The sequence below is a fragment of the Octodon degus genome, unplaced genomic scaffold (genome assembly GCF_000260255.1).
Source record: "Octodon degus isolate 3935 unplaced genomic scaffold, OctDeg1.0 scaffold00251, whole genome shotgun sequence".
Lineage (NCBI taxonomy): Eukaryota > Metazoa > Chordata > Mammalia > Rodentia > Octodontidae > Octodon > Octodon degus.
The window spans coordinates 195419-223388 of record NW_004524827.1 but is presented as its reverse complement, the minus strand read 5'-3'; the positions used below and the strand labels follow the sequence as shown (position 1 = coordinate 223388).

Genomic DNA, 27970 nt, shown 5'->3' with positions numbered 1-27970 from the left:
TAATGGCAATGGTTCTTTTGTTTTCTCCATTTTAATGAAATTTGCCAACAAAACCTGATTCAGAGTAAATTAGAAAATTCCAAACCATGACATTCCAGTAGTGACTATATTAAAATTGAAGTAAGGATGTAGGGGGAGAAGAGAAGGCCCTCTTTGATCTGCCATTTAGACTGTTCCTTTGTGAAACAGTGATATTTAAAGGAATTTATTTTTTTTTTTTGCCCCATGACACCATGGCTAGTTCATGGAGCCTCAGCATGTTCTCCATTTTTCTGTAAGCTTGGATTCTGTCCCTTCTTCGGTTATTGCTTTTAAGTTTGTACTTCATGGTTTTTTCATTACAGATTTTAGAGGTTTTGATCTTCTCTCTTAAGTCAAGATTCCTTATTTGCTCCCAGTAGTAGAGGTATACAAAAGGTGTTAAGAAATTTGAGATGCAACTGATCATGTAATCAACCATTTGCTGTTAAACATTTACATCTGTCAATTGCTATAGCCCAGTGATGGTGAACTTATGACACCCATGTTGCAGCAACCTGTTCGTTATCATTGAAAGTTCTGAAAGGCTCACTGTCACTTCTACAGTCTCCCACATCTCTAACAGCTTAACTCAGTGTTAATTTAATTGCCACTTTGTTAGCATTGTGCTATCTTTTGTACTCTAGAGGAGGAACAGGGATGAGGAAGTGAGCTTAGACCTCTTTTTTTGTTTTTTTACAGTCTGTCCATGTGGGCCGTAGAGATAGCTCAGTAGAATAAGTGCTTGTCTGGCAAGTGCAGGGTCCTGAGTTCAGTCCTCAGTACTGCCAAAAAAAAAAGCTCTCAGTCCGTCCATGTGTAGAACTGAATGCTTACGTAGCCCCTTTCTACAGTAGATTAGTCCCTATAAGGGACCTCATTTCTTGAAGGACTGAGGTGGGAGAATTGTTTCAATTGAGAAATTCTAACTTGTGCTATACTCAAATTGAACACACTAATCAATAGTAATGAACCCTAGCAAACAGGAACATCTGTAGCCTTAGCTATTCCCAGTAACAAGCTGGTTGTTCATACCAATAGCTGTCTTTTTTCCTAGCCTATGTAAAGTATTCTTTGTCTTATAAGAAGTACAAAATTTAGTAGAAGAAATGAGAAGTTTCTTTCTCAGGTTGAGGAGGAAAACAAAAGTATATAGAAGTAGCAGTATAGCCCAAGCAGGAATGAGTCTTTTATCTAATAGGCCACATATCCATCTCTCAAAAAGGAGTTCACTGGCAACTGAGGGAGCACTGGATGGGCACCCAGACTACCCTGGGGACACTTGCTTTTGTTTGTTAGGTGAGATCCTCCTTGAAGAACCTTTGATGAGAGAGGAAAAATGCATGAGTATTAGAGGACCCTTAGGTTCCATTCATACATTGGCTACAAGGCTGTCTTGGGAATGATTCACCAAACATTGCTCAGATTCTGGGCCAACAAGAGCTTTTTGAGCAACAATCAGGAGTACAACAGTAACTTGAGGTCAGTTCTGTGCTACACATTTAGTTTCTTGAGTTACTTGTGACAGAATTCACACATTTAGAACTAGAGGACTGGAACTATCAGATAACCCTCCCATACTAATAATTTTCAGTTTTAATTGTTGAGACTCTTCATGGGACAGTTCTGAAAGAACAGCTTTTCCTCAGTTTGATTCTAGATCTTTTCCAAATTAGGCAGGTAGGCTGTCTTTGCAGGTTGTTTCAAGCACTGTTTTATTCCATGTTGTGTAACAACCTTAAGAGATGTTGCTCTGAACGGAACTTAGAAAAAATGGGGTATACAGATGAATGTCCATTTTGTATCTATGTATTCAAAGTGGTTGGGATAGATATATAGTTACATTCTGTTAATGAATAGAATGATTTGTTCTAATGGTGTTTGTAAATAGGATCACAAGTCCGCATCTTGTACAGCAATTAACCACTAAGAAGAATATATGCAGTGTATTATTTGTTGAAAAATAAAAAATAAAAAAAAGATGTTGCTCTGATTCATATTAGTTACCTTCATTAAGACCTACTTTCTAAATTTAAAAACTTATGTTAATCCAGTTGCTCTTTTCTCAGGTCTCTGATATAATTGAGACTCTCTGTCTCATAACTGTTTCTGTAGCTTTTTTGTTTGTATAATCTCAGTTGCTGTAAGAATACTCCTAACATAGGGATAACAGAAGATAAATCTTCCCCTTACAGAACAGTTATGTGACTCTTAGGTCCTGCTTAAGATCCCTTGTGTAACAAAGAGGATTTGTTATATTTTTAGTCCACTAAACTTAACAGTAAAGCAGCATCCAGGGCATTTAGTAAGAGGGAGTAGGGAAGACAGGCAGCTGGACTATAAGGAGTTGAGACTCTGGTCTTACAGTGTAAAAGCAGAACTTTTGTTCACTGACCATGTAGTTTTCAGTTATATGTTTAGAACAAGTTGATTTATATGCCTTTCTGACATAAAGAAACAGTTAATTTTAGAGCTTCTCTTAGAGTCACCTTAAAGATGATTCATAACCCAAGTTAAATGTTCTCTGAGAATTATTTCATCTTAGAGAGAATGAAGAACATGAGATAGTAACAGTAATTTTACTTTGTAATAATTTTTCACTTTTAGCATACACTAAACTAGTATGCAGTCCATTCTGTTGCACTAACAGATTTTTTTTCTCATATAATTAAGAATATGGTTTTCTTTCACAGAGGCTGTAGCATGAGTTTTCATATGGCTTTAAAATTCAGTGTGCCACAAGTATTTACAGAAACTTTTATTTAGCTCTGAATTAGGGTAATCACCTGGTCTCGGTTGCTATTCTCAATTCCAGCACTAAATTATTGTGTCCTGGGAAACCCCTAAAACCATGGCAAGCCCAGCAGTTGGTCACCCTACTTAGCAATCTTACAATAATTTTTTCATAATTTTTCTTAAATGTTAACCTAGTTTCTTAATTGACAAATTCTAATAGCTGGCTGGAACTACATGTAATGACACTACATTTTGTCCTGCTTAAGTGTTTCTAGTTCCATTTTACTTCACTAAAGTTAAGATCAACTGCTTGGTTTTGTATCACCGATATAACAGTAAAATAATATGTTGAGGAGGGATGGATAGAAGCATACATATCCTATCCACTAATCAGGTTCAACTTGTTAAAAATAAATCTGATCATAAACTTCTATCCAGAAAATGAAACTAAAGATTCCCATGGTTTCTGGGTGTGATTTATCTGAAAATAAGTATTGTTGGTAAGACACTACAATTTTCATAATAATTTTAAGATGGCCATCTTCTGGGTTTTTATACCACAAAAGTTAAAGCTATAAACTTTGTTATACGTATATGTTTATATATATGTGTTCTTACTTTTTTTAAATCTCCAGTCAAAGTATGATGAACTTAAAAAGTCAGAAAAGGGAAGTAAACAGCAACATAAAGTTCATAAGTACATTACATCCTGTGAGATGGTGATGGCTCCTGTCCATGAAGCAGTGGTCTCCTTACATGTTGCCAAAGTCTGGGATGATATCAGTCCTCAATTCTATGCCACATTCTGGTCATTGACAATGTATGACCTTGCAGTTCCACATACCAGCTATGAAAGAGAAGTCAATAAACTTAAAGTCCAAATGAAAGCAATTGATGACAATCAGGAAATGGTAGGTTTTTGTTCTAGTAGCTCAAGTATCACAACCTCATGATGATAATTCAGTGATATCTATACTTCATTGTTTTAGCGTAGGATCCTTGAAGCTGTGATCCTTTTGCTGGATAATTTCTTAACTGGGCTTACATGATGACTTTTCAGAGAGTAAAGCAGGGGTTAGTAAAAGAGTAGAAATTATGATTAATCAGAAGGATTTTATGGCTTGGCATGGTGGTGCACACCTGTAATTCCAAACAACTTACTGAGACTGTATCTCAAAATAAAAAGATAAGAAATTAGATTGACACTCCCTGGGTTATTTTCTAGTATCATCACTATGCCATCACCATAAAAAAGACATTTTTGTTTGCATTTTTGCTGAACATTGTGTAGCAGGTCAAAGTGAGCTGTGTATCATTGCAGTTTCACAGTATGATTCTAATTGTAGGAGCAGGAGGAGTTCCCAGAAAGGGAGTACGTTAGGAGACTTTCTTAAAGAGTTGAGTCTAGAGTTGTGCAGGCCTTCAAGGCAGATTACATTTGGAAATAGCCAATAAGGAGGCTTCTTTAGGGTTTCAGCTGATGCAGGAAGTATTATGAAGCCTGAGGGAGATCACTTTTCCTGTGCTGAATAGTCTTAGTGACTGATTGTTTTGGATGGTACCAGATTATATAAAACACTAAATATCACATGGAAAAACAGGCTTGATTAAATTGAGAGCTGATTGTATATCTGATCAGGGAAGTGATAATAGTAAAATGATAGTACATTTAGGAGATTATTTATGACATAGTATAAAGGTTGCTCTTTAACCTTTAGCATTAGGATAGAGACTAGTTATGTAGCTTTTTGGGTGATTCATTTTGAGATACTAAGGATAAACTATGGTAGATATGGTGGGATATAGGAATGAAAGAAGAAAGTGTCAAAGATGACTCGGTAAATGCCTCAGATGGTTTATTGCCAATTTCAGAAGGTGGCCTATCTAGATAGTGTAAGAGTAGGACACTGTTTTGGGTGTTTTGAAGGGAAGTGAAAGTGCATTCAAGTAGATCTAGTGTACATTCATGTTGAAAAAATTGTAAAGTATCAGCACTTCTTTAAACTTTTTAATTAAAGGAAGAGAGGTAATATGCATATAGTTAGAAAAGTGTTTAAATTCTACTTCACAGCCTCCAAATAAAAAGAAGAAAGAGAAGGAACGATGTACTGCCCTTCAGGACAAGCTTCTTGAAGAAGAAAAGAAACAGATGGAACATGTACAGAGAGTTCTACAAAGACTGAAATTAGAAAAGGACAACTGGCTTTTAGCAAGTAAGTTGTTGGAATTGTTACATTCCTGCTATTACAAAATCTAACCTTTGTAATTTGGAGATACTGATAGATTGTTTCTATTTTAACTCAGTTTTCACAACCCTATGCTTTGATTATTCATTATTCTAAAAACAGTTTCACGTGTTCACTGAAGTAACTATAGTTTAGTTTGCTGATGAAATTATAATATTGGCAGCTACTTATTCAACTTTTCTGAATAAAATCATCTTTCTGGGGAAATTGTTGACAGAAAAATGTCAGAATGAAAATGATAGTCTTATACAAGGCATAACTGTTACAAGCTATAAGTAGTTTGTGGTTTTATAGAATTCTCTACACTAAAGTTAATATGTTGTCATGTTTAGTGGGCATGAGACACTTAAGGAACTTTACCATTGAATATATTCTTCTCTTACTTTCAGAATCTACCAAAAATGAGACCATCACAAAATTTCTACAGCTGTGTATATTTCCTCGATGTATTTTTTCAGCAATTGATGCTGTTTACTGTGCTCGTTTTGTTGAATTGGTACATCAACAGAAAACTCCAAATTTTTCGACACTTCTTTGTTATGATCGAGTAAGTTATTTTTATTGCCACTTTTGAAAAAAACATCTTGAACAGTGATAGCTAAATATTATTATCTATAGAGGTATCATGTGTGTAATTAAAAGCACAAACTCAGAGTGCCTGCACTTGAATCCTAGCTCTACTTCTGTCTGTCTGTCTGTCTGTCTGTCTGTCTGTCTGTCTGTCTGTCTGTCTGAGACAAGGTTTCATTGTGCAATTGAGCTTATTTTGTAGGCCAGGCTGGCCTCAAACTTGCAGTGATCCTCTTGCCTCAGCCTCCCGAGTGATGGTATTACAGGTGTATGCTACTATACCAGGCCCTTTACTACTTTATAGCTATGTTATCTTTTGCAAGTTAGTTAACCTCTCTGTGCCTCAGTTTTTCATACCTGTGAGTGGGATGATAGTACCTGCTTTGTGAGATTGTTTTGAGAATTAAATGTGACATTTCACTTAAAAAGCACTTTGAATAATACCTGATATGTAACAAGTACTGAAGATTAAGCTGCTAGCTCAGTATTTGAATTTACATGCTGTCATCATGTAGAACTTTTTTCCTGTTTTAGCCTTGACTCCTCAGAAAACAAAACAAAATAATGCAGCAAAAATCTTTATACCTTTAGACATAAAAGTAAGGAAGCCTTTTATTGTGGCCATATTTACAGGTTTTGTACCCGGAGTTTCTTTATTAAATTAAGTCCCTTTTGTGTTTTGGAAATGTCATATACATTTGATCGTATCAGACACTTATTTCTAGTTTCTATCAGCTTTGCCTTACTGTCCCCCCCTCTCATTCATATATATGGTTGTCAATAAGAAGTTATTATGTATTAGTAATGATAGTTTGGTCATTGTAAATCAACTTTCTTTACAATATTTTTTCTTTACCATATTTCTTTACAATATTTTTTGCTATTTCTTCACAAAACCGAGAGTCTCTGCAAGTTTTTTTTTTTTTAATTGTATGGAAAAGGAGTTAAAGTTTCATAACAATAATAGAATTACAATAATTAATACATTGAGCACTGTTATCTTCAAAGTAGTCAGCATACAAGATAGGGGCTTATGAAATTCTCCAAATGATGCTAGGCCAGACCTTTCTTTCCAGTGAACTAAGAGATCCTAGTGATAGAACTATCTTGGTTATTTTTCTTTTTCCTTTCTCATCCTTTTTCCTTTTCATTCCTTGTTCATTTTGAACAATTTCTCCCCATTTCAGGTTTTGAATAAATTTACCTACTAGGGTTTTTCTGTAACACAGTCATCTAGTATTTTCAATTGATTTTGACTTTCATTTTCCTGCCCTAAACTTTTCTTTTTTTCTGTAGGTTTTCTCTGATATAATTTACACAGTTGCAAGCTGTACTGAAAATGAAGCTAGCCGATATGGGAGATTTCTTTGTTGCATGTTAGAGACTGTGACCAGGTGGCATAGTGATAGAGCCACATATGAAAAGGTATGACTAATAAATGTCTTTAATATTTTACCTATGTGAAAAAAAAATTTACCCATGTGTATACTGACCACTTGCAATAATCTCTATATTGTTCAGTTTTAAAATGAAAACTGAGTTTAAGATTCAGTTGTAAAATAATTATTAGTGCATTATTAAAAAGTGATACACATTTTATTTTTATGAACATTTTATTTTATTATTTTTTCAAAGAGAATAAAACCAATTTTAAGGGGCTGGGGAGAGAGCTCAGTAAAATAAAGGGCCTGAGTTCAATGCCCAGTTCCGCCAAAAAAAAAAAAAAGTCATTAAAAAACATTAGAATTGATAGAGAATTTCACTAAACAAGATGGTAGAAATTCAATAATGGTTGTTATATTGCATAGTGTTTTCTTTAAATTAGTTGTTCAGATTACGAGATATAAACATGCAAAATTGGTCAGAAAATTAAAAAGAAAATAGCATTAATTTTGTTATTTTCAACTCATGGGTTTTTCTTTTTACTCTGTTGGTGATTTCTTTTGATATGAAAAACCTTTTCAATATGATGAGATCCAAGTTGTTGGTTCTTTGAAATATATCCTGTGCTGTTTGGTTTTTATTCCTGAACTCTCTACCTACCCCTATGTCTTCAAGATTTCTTCCTTCTTTCTCTTCCAGAAGATTTAGTGTTTCTGTTTTAATATTTAGAGTTTTGATCTATTTAGTCTTTAACAGATTAGAAGATACAGACAAAACTGCAAATACAATGAGCGACCTTATTTTTGACAAAGGGGCCAAACATGTTCACTGGAAGAAAGCTAGCCTCTTTAATAAATGGTGCTGTCAAAACTGGCTTTTCACATACTAAAGACTAAAATTATACCCATGTGTATCTACATATACTATGTAATTCTATTTCAAACTTTCCATGTTAGTATCATCCAAATAAACATGGACTCATTGAGTTGGTGGACTCGAGTTTCAACTCTGTTATTTTATGGGATACAGCTTATTTTTTGATATAGTTTTTAACAATGGTGTACTTTTTTTCCTTAGGAATGTGGAAACTATCCAGGATTCCTTACCATATTACGAGCAACTGGATTTGATGGTGGAAATAAAGCTGATCAATTAGATTATGAAAATTTTCGACATGTTGTGCATAAATGGCATTATAAGCTAACGAAGGTAAGAATAATGGATTTTCAAAGGTAATAAAATTTTCTTTCCTTACAGTTTTATGATGAATCTTAATATGTTTTTTTGTAGGCATCTGTTCATTGCCTTGAAACAGGCGAATATACTCACATCAGGAATATCTTGATTGTGCTAACAAAAATACTTCCTTGGTACCCCAAAGTTTTGAATTTGGGTCAGGCTTTGGAAAGAAGAGTACATAAAATCTGCCAAGAAGAAAAAGAGAAGAGGCCAGATCTATATGCATTGGCTATGGGGTAACAAAATTATACTTTAATGTGATTTGTGAGAATAGATGACAGAAGGATTCTGAAGACTTTAAAATGTTTTACAGTGTTGAATTTTATCTTCTGCCTTACTTCAGGAGATTATGGGAGATTATGCGATCATGTTCCCACAGGCTGGTGAGAGTTGTCACTTCTGATTATCAACTTCCGGTCTATACTGGATGATAGCTTCAAAAGTCATATGTCATGAATGGGAAGGATTGTAATTTCATCATCATAGTTATCAGCTCTTCAAGAGCAACAGGAAGAAATCAATTTTTAAGGATTAGTTTTAGTTTTATGAAAGCAAATAGGACTCTATAAAGACTTAATCTTAAATAACTTATTTTCTGGAACCAAGTAGCTGAGTGAATAAATTGTTAATTTTATTCATTTAAACCCCATGTTTGTGCTCTTTGATTTGTGTTTGTATATTTTAACACTTTGTGCGACTTTCAGCTACTCTGGGCAGTTGAAAAGTAGAAAGTCATACATGATACCAGAAAATGAATTTCATCATAAAGACCCTCCTCCGAGGAATGCTGTTGCCAGTGTACAAAATGGGCCTGGTGGTGGGCCTTCTTCATCCTCACTAGCAAGTGCATCTAAATCGGATGAAAGCAGTACTGAGGAGACTGGTATGCTTATTTGTAGAAACTTATACATGACACATTTTATTTCAACAAAATGAAAGGTTCTATATCACATGACAAGCAAAATGCTGGCCTAGTATTTATTGCCTTTTTATTTCCTAGATAGGAATATGTAACTATTAAGACATAATCAACCTACTGATGCTTTTTATTTTTTAATTTTTTAATTTAATATTTTGCGGAACCAGGGATTGAACTCAAGCCCTTGTGCTTGCCAGGCAATGCTGATGCTTTTTAATTGTCCTCTAGTCCTTTTGCTGTGAAATATAGTTTATTTATGTTTAGGTTCTTGTTCAAAGAAAATTTTACTTTTATTTCAGATAAATCAAGGGAGAGATCTCAGTGTGGTGTGAAAGCTGTTAATAAAGCTTCTAGTGCCACACCTAAAGGAAATTCAAATAATGGAAATAGTGGCTCTAACAGGTAGGAATGTTGACATTCGTCATATTTCTAAATTCTTCTGTAGTTTGTTTCATTAACTGTGAGTAGAATGGGGTAGTACTTGAGTAGTATGAAAGTCATATATGCCACACTTTGAAATTGTGTACATACCCTGATTTTAATAATGTACTTACTATCCCAATTATGTTCTATATAATTATGTTTTATATAACAGCTTTGTTTCCCCTTACTGAGATATTCAGGGGAATGTAGGTGGCAAAGTTCAAAATAAAACAAAACAAAACAAAATTGTGTTAGGATAGAGCTATTGCCCTAGGTGATCTGAATGAGTCTAGTTTACATAAGAAAAACCTACTCTAATTTAGAATAGCAATCCATCTTGATCAGTAATTTATTTCGTGACAGTAGCACCCTGGTTGGATTGTGAAATAATATATTTTTGTTTTTTACCTTGTTATCCTCAAAAGTTTGAGTGTATGCAAAAAGAACCTGACATTGATTCATTTATTTTTTGCTTTCTTTTTAATACAATATGTAGATTTGTATTTCAGGCTAGCCCTGCACTCACTGTCCCAGTCTGATTGAACTCAATCTTTCTGCCTCAGCCTCCTACATGTTCAGATTATAGGGAGGTGCCAGCACACCTGACTTTTAATCATTAATTCATTCATGAATTTGTTATTTATGGGATAAGGAAATTATTCCTTTTTACTTGTTTTAAGTTTGTCATTTAGTTTTCATCTAGAATTTTTTTTTATGTGTATTTAGTATAGGGTCTCTTACTACACAGATGGACTCATAGTGATCCTTCTCTTTTCAGCCTCCCAAGTGCTGGGATTACAGGCATGCACCACCATGCCCAATCTCAGTTGTCTCAGCATACCCTGGGGGTGGGGGAGGCATGGCATGCTGGGGGATTGAACCTGAGTCCTTGTACCTGGCTAAGCAGGTGCTTTGGTCAGCTGAGCTATCTGGCTGGCCCTTTTAGAATTTTTGAAATCAGTCAGAAATACTTTGATTTTAAACATGCACTATGTTTCATACTTGTGTTCAAATTCTGTGTTTTTATTCTGAAGCGGCAAAGCTGTTAAAGAAAATGACAAAGAAAAAGGGAAAGAGAAAGAAAAAGAGAAAAAAGAAAAGACTCCAGCTACTACTACTCCAGAGGCCAGGGTACTTGGTAAAGATGGTAAAGAAAAACCAAAAGAAGAGAGACCAAATAAAGATGAAAAAGCAAGAGAGACCAAGGAAAGAACACCTAAGTCTGACAAAGAGAAAGAAAAGTTCAAGAAAGAAGAAAAAGCTAAAGATGAGAAATTCAAGACTGCTGTCCCCAATGTAGAAGCAAAATCAACTCAAGAAAGGGAAAGAGAGAAGGAGCCGTCGAGAGAAAGAGATATAGCAAAGGAAATGAAATCAAAGGAAAATGTTAAAGGAGGAGAAAAAACACCAGTTTCTGGGTCCTTGAAATCACCTGTTCCCCGATCAGATATTGCAGAGCCTGAAAGGGGCAAGTATATCTTTGTTTATATTTGTCTACCTTTTACTATTTTAATGCATAGCTGTCTGTTGTCTGTTTTGGGAAGTTACAAGTATTTTGTAGGGATAAAGGGTAATTGATGATGTTTAAAATTTTTTTTAATATTTGGGAAGATTGGGACCTTACTTTATTTTGGCTATTTTTCTCCTCACAGAACAAAAACGCCGCAAAATTGATACTCATCCTTCTCCATCACATTCCTCCACAGTAAAGGTTAGTATAGCCTGAGGAAGGCAGCGTCCATATTAGGCTCACCTGTTTGGAATACCAGTGTCCTGACTTCCTTCAAGTCTTGTGCCAAGTATTCACTGGAGCCACTGGAGGTTTTATATTGCATTAGAAAATGAATTTTTTCGGTATTGGTGGACTGATATTTTTTTCCTATTGAGTATTTTTATTATAAAAAAAGTTAAAGCTTCAAGGACCTAGCACTAATTTTGTAGAGTTTCAAAGTACAAGAGAAATTTTACCCAGAAGTGCCTCACTGCTTTAAGCAGTCTTTTTTGGAGTGCAATGGTAGCTACAAGCAAAAGAATCTTTTCAGCAGAATGAAGCCCATTTTTCAGCATAAATATTGAAGAATGTATAGCACTGAAGACGTCCTGGATGATACAGGATAAGCAAGATACCTCTGAATTCATCAAGCTTCTTGATGAGCATCATACCGATGTGCCTTCTAAGAAGGAGTCTTGAAAGGAGTTTCATTTTAAAGTCTCCTTGGTGATCAGTTCTCCTGTAGTTGTGTATATTCAGTGAGCATGCAGCTTCTGTTGTATCTTCCCTTGGAGGTTTGTTTATACCCTTTGGGTTCCCAACAAGTTGAACCTTCCGTTACGATAAAAGCAGATGTGGCATCCAATCCTACCACCCAGCAAAGAGAAACCCCAGGCATTCAACTGCAGCACAAAATCGTGGGTGTAGCCTTCTTGAAGACTCAGGGTAGCCATTCTTTGCTCCATATTTAATTTTAATTCTAAAGTCATCTAATTTCATGGAATCTTTGAATTTGCAGTACGTTGAACTTTTAAAACTGTAAGTTATTCTTCATCAAGAGCACTGTGGTGAAATACCGTAATTGATTTATTTTTCTTTTTTTAATAAATGCATGTGCGTGTGTGTGTGTGTGTGTGTGTGTGTGTGTGTCTGCGTGTGTGTTGTGAGATTCACCAGTCATAGGCACTTTGCAAAAAAAAAGTGATTAAAAAGTGGTTATTCATAGAATATATTTTGTTTTCTTGTAACATAATGCCACTAAATTTTCTAGGTATAATAAAACATGTCTAGTTATATTAGGGTTATAAGTAAAATCTGAACCTTTCCAATTAAAAACTATGAAAATATAACTCAGTGTTGTTCTTCCACAGTGAACACTGTTTTAAACTTTTTTGGAAGAAAAAAATGTTTTCTTAAGTGTCTTAAATCAATTATAGCTTAAATACAGAGATATAAATAATGTGGCATTGACATTTATTTTTAAATTTTTAGCATAATAAACATTTCTTTCATTGAGCACTTAATTTTTTTAACATTACAATTCCATTATGTGGTTTTGTTTTTGACTTTTTATTGATATTCATATTGATAATGATACCACCGAATTTATCCTCACAAGAAGTAGCTGATTTATTTCCAGGTTACAGCCATACTTCCCAAAGTTCCTCTGGGTTCTGAGAACTATGCCAGCTCACCTGTCATCTCCATTCATTTTCTACAGGACAGTCTCATCGAACTCAAGGAGTCTTCAGCAAAGGTTTGAGACTTTTAAAATCATCATGCCTACGAAAACCAAAAAGTTCTTTACTTTTTTCCAGTGTATATACTCAATCTAGTAGATTCAGTAAGCTAGGGTCAGTAGCAAAAAGTACTCTGCTTCTGACTTCTAAAAATTGTTACTACAAACTAAAGAAAAGATGACAATGGTCTTGTTGAGAGAGATTGTTGTAAAATGTGTATAAGGCGGCAACACTTCTATAATTTATCCTTGCCTTGTTGTATTATACATTTTTATATGCTTTAAAAATCTGGAACTAAGTTTATGGTTCGGGGAAAGGAGTGATACTGATTTGTTTTAGGGGAGTAGGCTTCTTTAATTTTTCAAAATAAACCAGACTTCTCTGACTTTTTAAAAAAGACAGCCGAGAAGACCAAAAAGGACTTTGATGCAGTCACCTAACCTGTTTTAAAAACTGAGTCCATCTCAGTTCATTTAGTTCTTTATATTATCTCCTCTGCTGAGATATCTTTTTGGCAGTTGTGTCATAATATCAAGAGATAAAGTTAATGCAAAATAATCATTCCCCTGACATGTAAACACAAATTGTTGGTTGTGTTTCCATGTCAATATTAATTCTTACCTATTACTCTACTTTCCTGGGTATTATTCTCCTAAAAATAGTGTGTAGTTTGTGTATTGTATTACATAATTCATTTTAGTATTATAATTGGATTGTCTATTGTTCAAGTTAGTTTTTATTATAAAATTTGTACCTTCCTTTATTTTGACTTTATACTTCCTCTTTTATCTGCTACGTTTGATTCTTTACTGATGGACCAAATGGAATTTTGAAACATTGCTTGACATGACTGCTTTTACTATAGTTTTACAGTGAAATTTCTATGGATTCTGGGCAAATAAGCACTAATTTTTAATAGATTAGCCAGTGTGCCTGTGCCCTAAAAATGTTGCCATTGTTTTTAGAATGTACTGTATTGATCAACAGAGTATCAGCAATACAATGGATATTTTCTTTAAAGTTAAATTGTATTATTGGCTAAAGTGAATATGTATTGCGATTAGTAGGTCTTTATAACTGGATTGAGATTGTGCTTGTCAGTCTTAACCATCAGTGGCTTTTGTCAGCCATTTTAAATTCATGAATAGTTTTGTATTTATTTACTGAAGCATATCTTAAAGCAGTTTGAAACCTGCTGTAAAATTAACAAGATTTTCTAATTATTGATGAAGACTCTTCCTATTTGTGAAAGCCTTTTGAAAATAAAATGTGGGATAACATATATTTGTCTCATTTCATGTTCATAATAGTGCTATGTGGTTAAGTAGGGCAAATAGTACATGTCTTTTTGACAAATGAGAGATTTAAAAAACATCTTGAGCCTTTGTTAGTATATTACCTGATAGTACCAAAATGTGAGTTAAGATTTCTTGATTCTTAGCACTCATTTCAACCATAGTCAAAAGGGTTCCTATCTCCTTTAGTGTGCTTATTTTATTTTTTAAATTATGATTCATGTGTATTTTCCCACTTCCTTATTTATAATTTCATGAACATTAAAATTCAGTAGATCTATTGCACATACAACTATAAGTTCTTGAACATGGCATATAAGTATGCATCTAAACATTATATAATTTGTACCACTTCTCAGATCCTTAGAACTTAGCATGGTATCTGACAACCAAGTTAGGTATTCAATGAGTATTTGAAATGAACTCTGACACATTTGGACATTAGTACAGCATCCAAAATACTGATTTGTATGGTAGCTGATGTTGTTCCAGTGTTGATCATTGAGTTTCTGTGTTTAGAAAGTTGAATAGCATATACATGTGTTAGAATAAAATTTTTCCTGGACTTTGATTTCTAAAATTGATTGTCTAAAACTTCACTGTTTCTGTGGTAGATTTTGTTTTTTAGAAGATTTAGCAGGTAGTGTCTGCTTTTCATGTTGTCCTGTCATTTGTCCATATAAAGTTTTTCCTCATTAAGTTTGACCTATTTGTGCTTTTGCCTCTAAGATTTTTTTTTAATTTGCTATTGTTGCTTTCTTTTTCTTTTTCTTGGTACTAGAGATTGAACATAGGGCCTTCACACTAAGCTGCATACCCAGTCCTTTCAAAGTTTGAGTCTTTGTGTTGCCAAGTCCCTAAATTTCCCAGGTTGACCTCCAATTTGTAATCTGTCTCAGCTTCCCAAAATGAGGGGCTTACTGGCATACAAAACCAAGCAAGACAGCATATTTCACTTTCTAATTCATGGTCAAACTCATGCATGGAATTGACTTTTCAAATGAGACTAGAGAGAAAAACCTTACAATCTAAATCATGTTTTAGTTTACCATCCACCCCAGTTTTCACATGGCATATATCTGGTTTTCATCAGTTATGGTTTCACCTAGCAATCCTATCCGGATACATTTGAAAAAGTGTTAACAGCTTGTTCCTCTAACCAACTGTGTATTTTAAAAATAGGTCTTCTTTTACACCATAATGATCCCAGTGTCAGGAATACAAGCAAATCAAGGACAAAATTCAGTACTTCTGTGTGCAAATCCTTAATTTTATTTGGCGTTCATGGCTATTCAGTATGTTCACAAGGTACTAGGAAATACGTAAAGTAGGAAAAATTACCCTAGCTTTCTCACTTACTAGAAACTGTTATGGAAAAAAAAAAACAAATGGCATGAAATGACTAGAAAATATCTGTCACAAAAAGCTAAATAAATAAATAAAGGAGTTGGGTGTGGTGGCGCACACCTATCATTGCAGCACTCAAGAGGCTGAGGCAGTAGGAGGCCAGCCTGGGCTACATAGTGAGTTCAAGGCCAGCCTGCACTACATTGCTAGACCCTGTTGAAAGAATGGACACATTGGAAAGTGTTAGGGTTGAGTGCCTGTTGAGGAGCTTATGGCTAATGAATTGTCTTTGTAGGGTAAGTAGGATTTTAAGAGTATAAAATAAAAGTGAGTAACACTCTGGTGAAGAGAACTGCTAACAAGGATGAGTTAGAGAGTGATATGGCCACAGCATGGAACTCATTTGTTGCAATAGAGGAGGATGTAATTGTGAAAAGATTATAGAGAGCTTGGAATGCCTCAATTAATAAGTATGCATTTCATTCCATAGTCTGTGAGAAAATACTTTTTTATGGGAAAAGTATTGGGTTCATAACTGTTCTTAAAAGAATAGAAAGGAAGAGTTGGCTTAAGTATATTTCTAAACAAATAATTTCTTATTGTGTGTCTTGTTGAGCTTTTTGACTTTTTACATCAAGAATGAAATATTTGATTAATGGCAGAAGTAAGCCCTAGAAAATTGCTCAATTCCTTGCAATACAGAATTCAAATAGACACAGGTAAAGACTATGTTCTTGTAGGTGTGTGTGTGTGTGTGTGTGTGTGTGTGTGTGTGTGTGTACAAACCTCTTTTAAATTAAGAGGTTTCTTTTAAACATTACTATCTTTAGAAAAATCGTTTTTTGAATATTGCAGTAATGTTATTGCCTTTGTTTTATCAGTTTCATAAGTAAATTAAGGTGGATAAACCTCAGTTAGAAAAATCTTGAAATGTCATTCAGTGACTACTCAGCAAGAGTATCTTTTAGAAAAGTACTTTATGACTGTTTATCATTCTCTTGCTCTTTGTTATTAATAAACATTTTGTCTATTTCAGTTGATCATCAACTTTTAAACATAGAAATTTTAAAGAATCCACTTCTACATTGCTATGCCAGTATTTCTGAGCCAACTGAATTGAAAAATGTTTGGTGGTGTGAAAAATAAGTGTTTAATTCTCACACTTGTGGCCTTTTTTTTCTTGTTCCTTTGAATACCAAAGGATTCCTTCATGTAAAAATACTTGACTCATTATGTTTACTATTAAAGTATATCTAGAATTGTGTAGTTATGCAATAAGTTTATATGCAGTATTATATTACCTAATACTTTCAGTTATTAATTTCAATTTGTAACATTGTTCCAAATGCTATGAAGTTAGGTATTTGATTATTTTCTGACTACTTCCTAAATATTTTCTCTAATGGTGAATTTCCATATTTACAACTTATATAAGTAGGGTTGTCTCATTTGTTTAGAGTTAGAATATCCTTCCTGATTAATTGCCTGTATACATTTTGGCAGTTAAAAAAATAAGCGGTCTTTGAGTAGTTTAACGATTCTCAGCCTACACATGGTTTTCTGACTATTCAATACCAGTACGATAAATGTCAAAGTCAATTGTGATTATTTAGTGGAACTGGAATGCCAAATAATCTCTGCCTAGTTTACACTGAGGCAGAAAGTATTTACCAGTGAAGACATAGCTTGGTTTTATTTTTACATATTTGCTCATGGTCACTACTGACTGCCTATTATTAGTGGATGGTAAGACATTAAAATTTTTCATGATTGTGTAGAGGTTTGTATTTTTGTTTTTTTAATAATAAATCCCAGCCACTATTCTTCACCTGTGAATGCTTGTAATGATAGTAACTAGGTCTTTACAGCAGAGTCTTTACAAATAAGAATTTACTTCAGGGGTCTCAGTTGAGGCAGTGATATGCTGGTTGAGTTTAAATGGAAATTTTTACAAGGCTATGAATTAAAGCCTTTGTATAATTTGTACAATGCTCATTTATTTTACCTCTTGTAATGCAGACAGCTGACCAGTTTTGACTTTGGTTCTAACTACCAAGTATCTTCGTTTAATTAAAAACCAAAAGGTCCCAATACTGGAAAACTAAAATAATCTTTAGTAATATTGCCTTAATTTAACAGCTCTACCTTAATCATACTACTCCACCACTGTCCAAGAGTAAGGAGAGAGAAATGGACAAGAAAGATATGGACAAGTCAAGGGAAAGATCCAGAGAAAGAGAAAAAAAAGATGAAAAGGACAGGAAAGAACGGAAAAGGGTGTGTAATGTTTTAAAACTAGTTTGGAAACCTCATTATGGTATAGTAGTGTGTTTCTTCCCTTTTAAAAAATAGATGTTTATTTCATAGCCATCGGTGTTTTTTTTTTTTTTTTTTTTTTTTTTTTTTTTTTTTTCCGGAACCAGGGATTGAACTCAGGCCCTTGTGCTTGCCAGGGAAGCGCTTATTCCACTGAGCCATCTCCCCAGCTCATAGCCATCTGTTTTGAGTTTTAACTGGTGTTTTATGCTTTAATGTATTCACGTCTTCTGCAGTAGTAAGAATCTTTAGCCTAGTAGTCTCTACCAGTTCTACTTTTCTTTCATGCTATTTACCAAGTATGTGAAACTACTGAAAATACTCACTATGCTAGTTGTACCTTGTCTTGTAGAAAAGTGTTAATTTGAAACAAAAACATAAACCCTTGATCAATATAGTTCACAATTCTTAATTCTAGGATCATTCGAACAATGACCGTGAAGTGCCACCGGATTTAACCAAGCGGAGGAAAGAAGAAAATGGAACAAGTATGTAGACTTATTAATACTTCAAAGCAGTCATCAAAATAAATTAGAAAAGTCTTTCATGAATCTCTTTTGTTATTTTAGTGGGGGTTTCAAAACACAAAAGTGAAAGCCCATGTGAGTCTCCTTATCCAAATGAGAAAGACAAAGAAAAAAATAAGTCAAAATCTTCAGGGAAAGAAAAAGGCAGTGATTCATTTAAATCAGAGAAGATGGATAAAATATCCTCCGGTGGCAAAAAGGTAAAGTAAGGAAACAAATAATATACTTTTTGTTTTTTTTTAAAAAATCAGTCCTTTGAAAATGTAACAAATATTGAACTATAGATTTGTCAAATAATCTTTTGTTAATTTTATTTGGAGGTGAGAAGAGAGGCATGGGAGGAAGATGGGCTGTTGGATTGGGGAATTTGAACCAAATTAGTCCCAAATTACTGGGTGGGTAGAGTTAGTTTATTTCTGAAATTATTTTCTTTCTATCCTATTCCAATCTGCTTCTGTTCTTTGAGTTTTAACCTTCTTTTGTTTTCTAATCAATACTTTGCTTTTAGTTTCTCTATTCATAAAATTACAGTACTATAACATGTATTCTCTGTGATCATCACAGTATCATAATATCTTTATTAAATAAGATTTTAAACTTTTTTATATTTTATCCCGATAAACTAATTTGTTTGAAACTTAATTTGCTTTTAAGTATAAGGTACATTCTTTTACATATTATTGGATGACATTTATTGCATGTATTCAAAATTATGCAGTATATTCATAATTCATAAAAATAATAGAATGTTAAAAGGTGACTAGTTTAGTTGTATATCCTTTGAAAGATAGTTTATTTTAAATTATTTTTTAATCGAGGTGACATTGATATAGGGTAACAAGCTTAAAAGTGTACAGTTTAGTGATCAGTGACATTTAGCATATTAACATTATTGCACAGTCATCCCTGTAGTCCCAAAACACTTTATTCACCTAAAGGGGACCCTACATGCATAAGCAGTGAGTCCCCACTTTCCATGCTCCTAGCCTCTGGCAACTATTAGCACATTCCCGCCTGGCTTGAACAGCAGGTAGTACATGCATGACTGATCCAGCAGGCAGCTTGTACTATTAGTGGTACAAAGGGATCTGATCACTTTGATTGGTCTTTTTGCTAATAAAATTAATTAAAAAAAAAACCACCGGATGGAACAGTTGTGAACATACCATCAGTGGTTCAAATAGTCCAGCAGCTAGACAAATGTATTATGGCCCCATCATGAACTTGTTAATCTGCTTTCTGTCTCTGTGGATTTACCTGTTTGTAATAGTTCCTGTAAATACAATTGTACAATACTATGACCTTTTGTGTTTTTTTCACTTTTCATAATGTTTTTTAGATTCTCGTATGTTGTAGAATCTATCGTTACTTCTTTTTATGAATAAGTAATATTCCACTGTGTGAATATACTGCATTTGTTTATGTGTTTGTCAGTTGAAGGATTTTTAGGCGGTTTCAACTTTTTGGCTATTGTAAATAGCCCTGCAAACATTTGTCTGCTGCTATGAAGTATTTATTTGAATATCTATCTTTAATTCTTTTGAGTATTCACCTAGGGGTGGAATTCTAGGTTATATGATAATTTTATGCTTAACTTTATTGAGGAACTGTCAAACTCTTTTTCTCCTGGCTATACAGTTTATATTTCTATCAGTGCTGTGTCAGGGTACAAATTCTCTAAATATTCTTGTCAATATTGGTTATTTTGTTTTTTTTTGTTGTTCTTTAATAGCTGTCCTAGTAGGTGTGAAGTGGTTATCTCATAGTTTTGATTTGTATTTCCTTAATGACTAATGATGTTGAACATCTTTTCGTGTGCCTGTTGGCCATTTGTATATCTTTGGAGAAATCTATTCAGATCCTTTGGCTGCTTTAAAATCGAGTTGTCTTTTTGTTGCTCAGTTGAGTTTGTTATATAATTTAGATTACTTGATCCCTATGCATGATTTGCAAATATTTTCTCCCATTTTGTTGGCCATCTTTTCACTTTCTTGATAGTGTGCTTTTGATATGGAAAAGATTTTACTTTTGGTGGAGTCAATATATCTTTTTCTTGTGTTGCTTGTGCTTTTAACTTTTTGAAGAAAAAAGTCATATTAACTTTTTGAAGAAAAAATATGGTTGGTGGGTGATGAAAAGGGATTTTGAGCTGATTTTTAAAAAAAATATCTGATTTTCCCTTCCCCAACTAATTCCACCATTCCTTATAGGAGTCCAGGCATGATAAAGAAAAGATAGAAAAGAAAGAGAAACGGGACAGTTCAGGAGGAAAGGAAGAGAAGAAACAATATCCTTTTCATTTTTTATTAATTAACATTTTCAGTGTTGTTGAAAGCTTTGATAAAATGGATGTTTGGGATTACATCTTTGTAGTATGTGGTGTAAATATTTAGGTGCTAGTTAGCTTTAAAATGGTCTTTCTAGTTAACCTTCTGAAATGTATGAAATCTCAAAGAGAGAGATTTGATGTTCTTGACTTTTTAACTTCTTTTGTGACTGAGATGTTTTATGCCTCCAAGGGATTTATATTATCTCTATCTGTATTGCCACCAAGAGGAAGAAAAGGGATAAAGAGTGCTTTGAGCTGGGGCATGGTGATAGAAGGGCAAATTGTTGAGACAGATAAGAGCTGGTACAGTTTGAGGCTACCATGCTGGTCAGAGCTAAATATTACTGTAAACTCAGGGATTATACTGGAAGATGGGACACTTTTCACACACACACACACACACACACACACACACACACACACAGACACAGATATTCACACATACACCCCCCACCAAGTTGTTCTCCCTTAATTTGTCATCTACTCATAAGTCCTCGGACAAGCACAGATAATGAAGACTTTCAGTCAAGGTGAGTGTTCTCTCACCTTTTCATTTACAGATAGAAACATTAAATGGGTTTGATAACATTGTAAAAGTTAGATCTAGTTTGCAAACGTACAAGTATTTCAATTTTCAGTATAATGTCCAAGTTTTGGGTTACAGATCCAAAACAGTATTTGTAGTTATTTTTAAGTTGTTTTCATTTTAATCTTGCTAATTAGCCACACTTAAAAAAAAAGCAAACCACCAAGATGTATTTAAGAACATCTGGCTTTCTGTTCATCACTCATTTCCATCTTTTCTGGGTGATTAATTACTTTTTAAAAGAGTCTCTAGTCCTATAAGTGGTAGCAGTATTTGCATTTTACAGGTGAAAATACCGAGACTCTGAGAGGTTAGGTTGAACAAAGTCACAAGAGATTGTAGCCAGCACAGTTAATAGTCAAACCAGGTCTTACTCTTTTTGTGTTCCCTGATCTTTTGCCTTCTTATGAAATCAGTTATCCAAAGATTTTTGTTAATGCTTCAGACCTCTTTTTGTCCCACTATGTTTTGCAAAGCCAGAAAATAAAAGCATGTGTGTTTAGTTCTAGAATTTAAATACGCAACTTTGTTTCAAGGTAATATATTCAGGATTTATGTCAGATATAAAAATATTTTAACCATCTTTAATCATATGTCTGTCTTAGTGGACAGTATTCAGACTGTAATACAGCCTGTTTTGAACACTATGGTCAACTTATGACTAGTTATTGTTTGGTGATGTTAGGATTACTGGTGAGACAATTTGACCCCTACATAGAATACTGCCAGAATAAGTGTACTTATTTTTTGAGGGGTTTTTTTGTGTGTGTGTTTTAGACAGGGCCTCCCTGTGTATTTCAATCTTTCTTTGAACTCATATGTATCCGAGGCTGGTCTTGAATTCATTCCTGCCTCAGTCTCCCTAGTGCTGGAATTATACGCATGCATCAACTTTTTTTAGGTTGTTTTCTTGCTTCCATTTTAGATATAATTTCTTAATGATACTAAGTGTACCTGTTGTCGCTACCTTGCCTCTGATATTACTAACTATATCTAATCTTTCATGAAATCGTCTAGATGACCACAGCTGTTTACAGTTATTCAAGTTAAGAATGAGAAAAATAGCTGAGAGCCAGTTTATTGAAAGTATATGGGCTTTAGGGTATGAATTTTGACATTTTTATTTTGGCTGTAAAGCAGCCAGGTTCATGATCACTTGATGAGTGGTGTTTTTCTGTGTTTGTTATCTAAGTGTTGAAGTGAAATAAAACAAGAGTTATATGATATTTTTTTTAATTAGGAAGATTATAAAAGAAATATTACCCATTATTCAATTCTAGCTACCTTCCCTGCTATCTTCTGTAGTGAAGTATAAATTCTTAATTTTTCTTTCTTCATCCTTTATCTTTAAAACTTTTAATTTGGCATTTTTCTTTCACACATTTTCTTTCTGTTAAAAAGTGAAAAAAGTGTAACAGCTCTTATTTCTCAACTCTTTATTAGGAATGTACCACCAATTGTCGCTAACAACTTCACTGTGGGTTTTTTCCCCCTCTTTTGAGATGGAGTTTCGCTATGTAGTTCAGGCAGTCCTTGAACTTACTTTGTAGCCCAGACTGGCCTTATCCTTCAGTTTTAGCCTCCTGAGAGCTGGGATTATAGGCATATCCCACCACACCTGGCCTCATTTTGATTTTATATGTCTTCTTCCCTTTATTTAGTACCTTAAGTTTTTTTTTTAATATGAAGGTTTTGCTACAGATTTGAGTTGTTTTTATACTAGCCATGAACGGATAATTCTCCATAATCGCACAGGAACAAAGTCATGACAAAATTGGCCAGTGGTATGTTTTTGGCTGGTGGTCTTGTAACAGAGTGTCTAGGTTCAGATAAATCCTTTTGAAGATACATTTAGTATGTTTCCCTTGTTTAATTTTTGTGTTAGCAACTATGTATTATAGTTCTTTTTTGAGGCTGTGGTTGAGATTTGCATTTTCTGGCTGTTTTTTGAATGTTTTGTGGGTACCTCTTTCTGTTTGAATTCATTCTAGGGTTGGGTCAGTCTTTGTGTTTTCTTTCCTTTTCCTTCTGAGATCTCATTTCTGATTGGTACCATCTACGTATACCCTGATCCTAACTCCATTCCCTTTCCTCTTTTACTTTACTTTCTATTCTGTGGAAAGGAGAGCATCTGACATGTATTACATTGGCATGATTAAAAGATGTCACTAATTTGAAGATTTCATTGTTGGTTCTTTAGAATATTTTTAAGGGCAGTCAGTAGAGAAATGATACTGATTTGTACCTATCATCCTGATTTCAGAAAAATTTAAATGATCACATTAGAGTTAAGGAAATAAGGTATATAAATGTGACCAAGATAAAATTCATTCCAGTCTGTCTTGTCCTATCTCTTCTTCTTGGTTGCAAACTCTTCTGCCTGTTCTCTGTATGTTCTGTTACTTGTAAAGTCTGTCCAATTTCATCTTATTTCTCCTTTAGCTTCTTGAATATTACCTGTTGCTTGTTTTAGACTTTTTATTCCACTTTAATCTTTAGAAATTGGTGCCTATTAAAATTGTCCTCTAGGGATCATATGTTAGCTTTTAAATTTTAATTTGATATGAGTGGCCTGCAGCTCATATGCTGTATATCTGTATTTTTAGTCTGTTGTATTCCTACCCTAATCCTCCATTCCAAAAGGACCTAATGTTTGTGGGTTCATTTCTCAACCTCCAGTCTCATGTTTAATTTAATACTTTTACCTGCTGAATGCAAAGTTAAAACATTCTCAGTTATTGGGCCACATGAGGCTTGTTAGATGTACCTTTATGACCACATGCAAAGTTTAATTTTTGAGAAAAACTTATAATTATCAGAAGAATTGATAGTTCTGAGTTTTCATTTGTCTTGAAGATTCATATTATCTGATAGCATTGTTTCTTAATTTCTGCATGGCAGCAATCAAACCTGCTTAGGTGCTGCCCTCCTTAGCGTGAGAGTGAGGGCTGTCCCCTGTCCTGTAAAACAATTCATCTCAATAGATTTACCCACTCAGCTCACTTGTGTTCATTACATCCCTATCCCCTATATACAACTGATAATATAGTTCTTGCTCTAGGCTTTTTTAATGATTTTCAGTTCATACTTTGAAATGGACCTCTTAAGTGCTCGTAGATTCCTCATTTTAGGAACTCATGTTCTGGAGCCTATTTCTAGATACTTATAATGTATATTGGGATAGGGAGTGTTTAAATGTCTTGCCTGGTTCCTGTGTATATATGAGTATGTTACAAATATATCTCCTTATCTTGTGATTTTGTTCAAGGCAGGAACTATATCTCTGCCTGCTTATTAAAGAGCCAAATCTTTTAATTTTCTGGGATATTTTAGATGCTTCATTAACTATACCTAAAGAGTAGTGTACAGAGATAGCAAATGTTTTGGAGATCACTGTGAACTTGATGAAGGGCAACTTTTTTAAAAAAAATTATCATTTAAAAGAAGTTCATTTTGCTTAAATTGTGCTGATTAAAAAGTTGTTTGGTATGCTGCAACATTTTTTGAGGCCAGACTTACTATGTTTTTGTTTTGGTCTGTATGTACTAATTATTAAATGTGTAATGACTCTTTAAGAGATTGAAATGATACAATCCATCCTTCTCTTTATTGTCTTTTATACTCCGTTAAACATATGGAGTGTGAGTTCTGTGAATTGATATTTATAGTTATCAAATATTTTAGGGAAGGAATTTTTTTTGTTTCCTTGTTCTTTCTCTTAAGATAAACCATATATTCATAAAGATGCTCTTTTCCGTCTTGACAGAGGCTTAGGTTAAAAAGTTTCCATGCCAAATGTACTACTCAGTGTAACTATCTTTTGCATATATGTTTATGTTGAGAGGCATCCCTGGATAAAATTAAGATTTAACGTACTGAATGTGGTGGAACACGCTTATAATCCTAGCACTTAGGGGGCTGAGGCAGGAGGATTACAATGAGTTCAAGGCCAGCCTGGGACAACATAGTGAGTTCAAGGCCAGCCTGAACTACATAGCAAGACCTTATCTCAAAAAGATAAGGATTAAAAAAAGGATAAGGATTTATCTCAAAGTCTCAGTTTTTAACATATTTTACTCACATACAACATGTCAGGAACCATGTTTGGTATAAGAATCCCTAGGTTATAATAAAAGGCAATTGAAAGTATAAAATGGAATTAGGATGGTTGTCCCTGTCTTTTGCTTCATAATTCTTTTATTATGTTTGTGTTGTCTTTAAACTGTTAGTTTCATTCTTATATATATTTGTGTGTGTATATATGTGTAGGGGTGGGAGGACACTAAGATCATGAAATCCTGGCAATTTCAAACATTAGTAAAAATGCAGGAACACATAATTCTGGGATACTTTGAGATAAAGACATTTAACCATGAGTAAACTATTATTTTTATGGGTTTTGTATTTGTAGTTGTTAATTTGTTGTTCTAATCCAAAAGGCTATTGTAAGAGCAATCAATAAACTACTGAAAAATTTCTTAGGATTTTTTTCTTTTTGGCAAATACGACCATGAAGTTAAAAATACATGTATGTATAAAAGCCTACTTCTCATAAGAAGGCAGATTTTATGTTTGACTTTTTTATACTTTAATTACCACCTTAGCTGATTTCTCTAGACCACCTTATCAAACTTGCCCTTTGCTATCATAGCTCAAATCAGCTGTCCTAATTCTATGAAAACATTTTGCATAATAGTGTTCTGATGCTCTTAACAAAAAGGAAAAAAAAGTATAGTGGAACATAAGCAAATGGTCTATTTTGGGTAAAGAGTAAAACCTAGGCGGTCCAGGTAATCACCAATATAAAATGGTATTCATAAATGTAATTTTGTCTCAGCAGGGTGAAGGCTACTTTTGTTTGAGTGTGTTCTACAAATATGATATGATATGATGCAAATATGATATCAGTACAGTTCATAGCACCAAAAGATTAGAGGTATCTGTAAGGGACGACAGCAAACTGAACTGAGATTGAAGTAAACAGTACTATTGAGAAATATCTACAATCTTAAATTTGAAAAAGATCTCTGTGATCCCCTTATATTTAGAACCTATGCTTTCTTATTTGCAATTTTTAAAGAGACACATATGTTTTTAAAAATTTATTAACAAAAATTGGAAGAGTCTTACAGGTAATGTGGTATTAGCTCAGTGTTAATGAGGAAAAAATATTACTTTGTTTAAGATGTCCCAAAACCTGAGTTTGATATTTTCTCACTGTTTGACTTTCTTGATGGCAGGTAGCTCTCTTGGAAGTTCATTGAACTCAGGAGAGTTTGCAAGTTTGTAATTCCAACACTTCAGCATTATTTTATAATACTCTCTGGACACTACTGAGAAACTGACATCTAGTATCATCTTTCCACTTGCTCTTGTGCTTGCTGATTTGTCATTCCAGGGTATGGACAGACCCCTAAGCTGAAGGTCTCCCAGAGGAGGATGCCAAAGCGCCATGCATCATTCTAAGAACAATATCTCCCATAATTAAGAGCTTCTGGTGCTGTCCATTTAATGGGAATCTGCTTTAAGTCAGAAGATGAATATATACCACCATCCTCTTGACGAGACATTCCAAAGTCACTGATTTTCGGAACATTGTTTTCACCTCCAGGCAGTTTCTAGCAGCAAGGTCCCTGTGCATACAATTTTTACTTGAGATACTCCATGCAGAAGCAGCATCTAATGAAAATTTCACTAACTGAGTTTTAGTTTATCCTTCTTTCTCAGGAAGGAGAGGACATCACCTGCTGGAACCAGTTCCTTAATGATGTAGATAGGCTGTTTTTGTGTGTGAACTCTATCTAAGTTTTACCACATTTTTGGGATGATTATGTTGTTTGAGGATTTTGTCTTGTAAAAATTTTGATTTCAATTCTGGGGAAAGATCTCTACTTGTTTTAACAGCAACAGAGTTTTATTCTTTAATATGCACTTAATTATGTCATCAAAACTTCCCTTGCCCAGTTATTCTCCTTCTGTGACATCTTGATGATTAAGAATGTGTTTCTTATTCTAGCTATGGTCATACAGATAAAATGATGTTCTTTATTAGAACATCACTTTTTTCAATTTAAAAAATTGAGATAAATTCACTTTTAAAGTGTGCAATTCAGTGGTTTTAGTATAGTCATTATGCTGTGCAGTCATCACCACTGTCTAATTTCAGAACATTTTTCTCACCTTAAAAAGAAAGCCCACATGTGTTAGCAGTTACTCTCAATTCTCCCCTTCTCCCACTCCCTGGAAACCACTAATGTACTTTGTTTATGGATTTATCTATTTTGAACATTTCATATGAATGGAATCATGCAATATTGTGGCCTTTTGTATATGGGTTCTTTGAGTTAGCATCATGTTTTCAATATTCATCTATGTCGTAGCATGTACCTGTACTCCATTCCTTTTTATGGTAGCAATATTCCATTGTATGGATGTGTATCATATTTTTTTTATCCATTCATCAATTGGTGGACAGGAGCAATTACTTTTTAAGTATTAAAAGTGTAAGTTCAAAATCAATGTATCCATAATTAATAATGTCAAGATTATACATGATATGAACAGAATGCTGTGTAGAAATGATATGTAAATTATTTGTCAGCATTTCATGCAAGTGTGATTATTTTCTAAGATCCCTTCTAGCTCTGGTTTTATGAAATATGTGAATGTAGTATTTTCATCAATAAAGATTAATGCGTTGAGCATTAGTTTAAAATCTGAATGAGAAAAATGTTAGGCAGATATGAAGTTATTTGCCACATGTTGTAATGATCATGTTTTGAATTATTTCAATATGCAGTATTTG

General features: G+C 33.9%; 1 protein-coding gene and 1 pseudogene across 6 annotated transcripts in view; one reads left to right on the top strand and one right to left on the bottom strand.

The window, feature by feature from the left end:
• Positions 1 to 27468, top strand: part of Thoc2 (THO complex 2) — a 143152-nt gene extending 115684 nt beyond the window's left edge. The window contains exons 23-39 of one of the 6 annotated variants that reach the window (XM_023706332.1): positions 3390 to 3665; positions 4826 to 4967; positions 5390 to 5547; positions 6867 to 6995; positions 8031 to 8162; positions 8244 to 8428; positions 8897 to 9075; positions 9411 to 9513; positions 10569 to 11002; positions 11187 to 11245; positions 12747 to 12782; positions 17547 to 17684; positions 18142 to 18211; positions 18293 to 18450; positions 20461 to 20537; positions 21064 to 21109; positions 26564 to 27468. In XM_023706332.1, the coding sequence (XP_023562100.1) occupies positions 3390 to 3665; positions 4826 to 4967; positions 5390 to 5547; positions 6867 to 6995; positions 8031 to 8162; positions 8244 to 8428; positions 8897 to 9075; positions 9411 to 9513; positions 10569 to 11002; positions 11187 to 11245; positions 12747 to 12782; positions 17547 to 17684; positions 18142 to 18211; positions 18293 to 18450; positions 20461 to 20537; positions 21064 to 21091 (2304 nt within the window). In that variant the 3' untranslated portion in view covers positions 21092 to 21109; positions 26564 to 27468. The other 5 variants (XM_023706333.1, XM_023706330.1, XM_023706334.1 and 2 more) reach the window with 5 other exon arrangements.
• LOC101581899 lies at positions 26380 to 27312 on the bottom strand (annotated as a pseudogene).
• Positions 27469 to 27970: the final 502 nt, after the last annotated feature.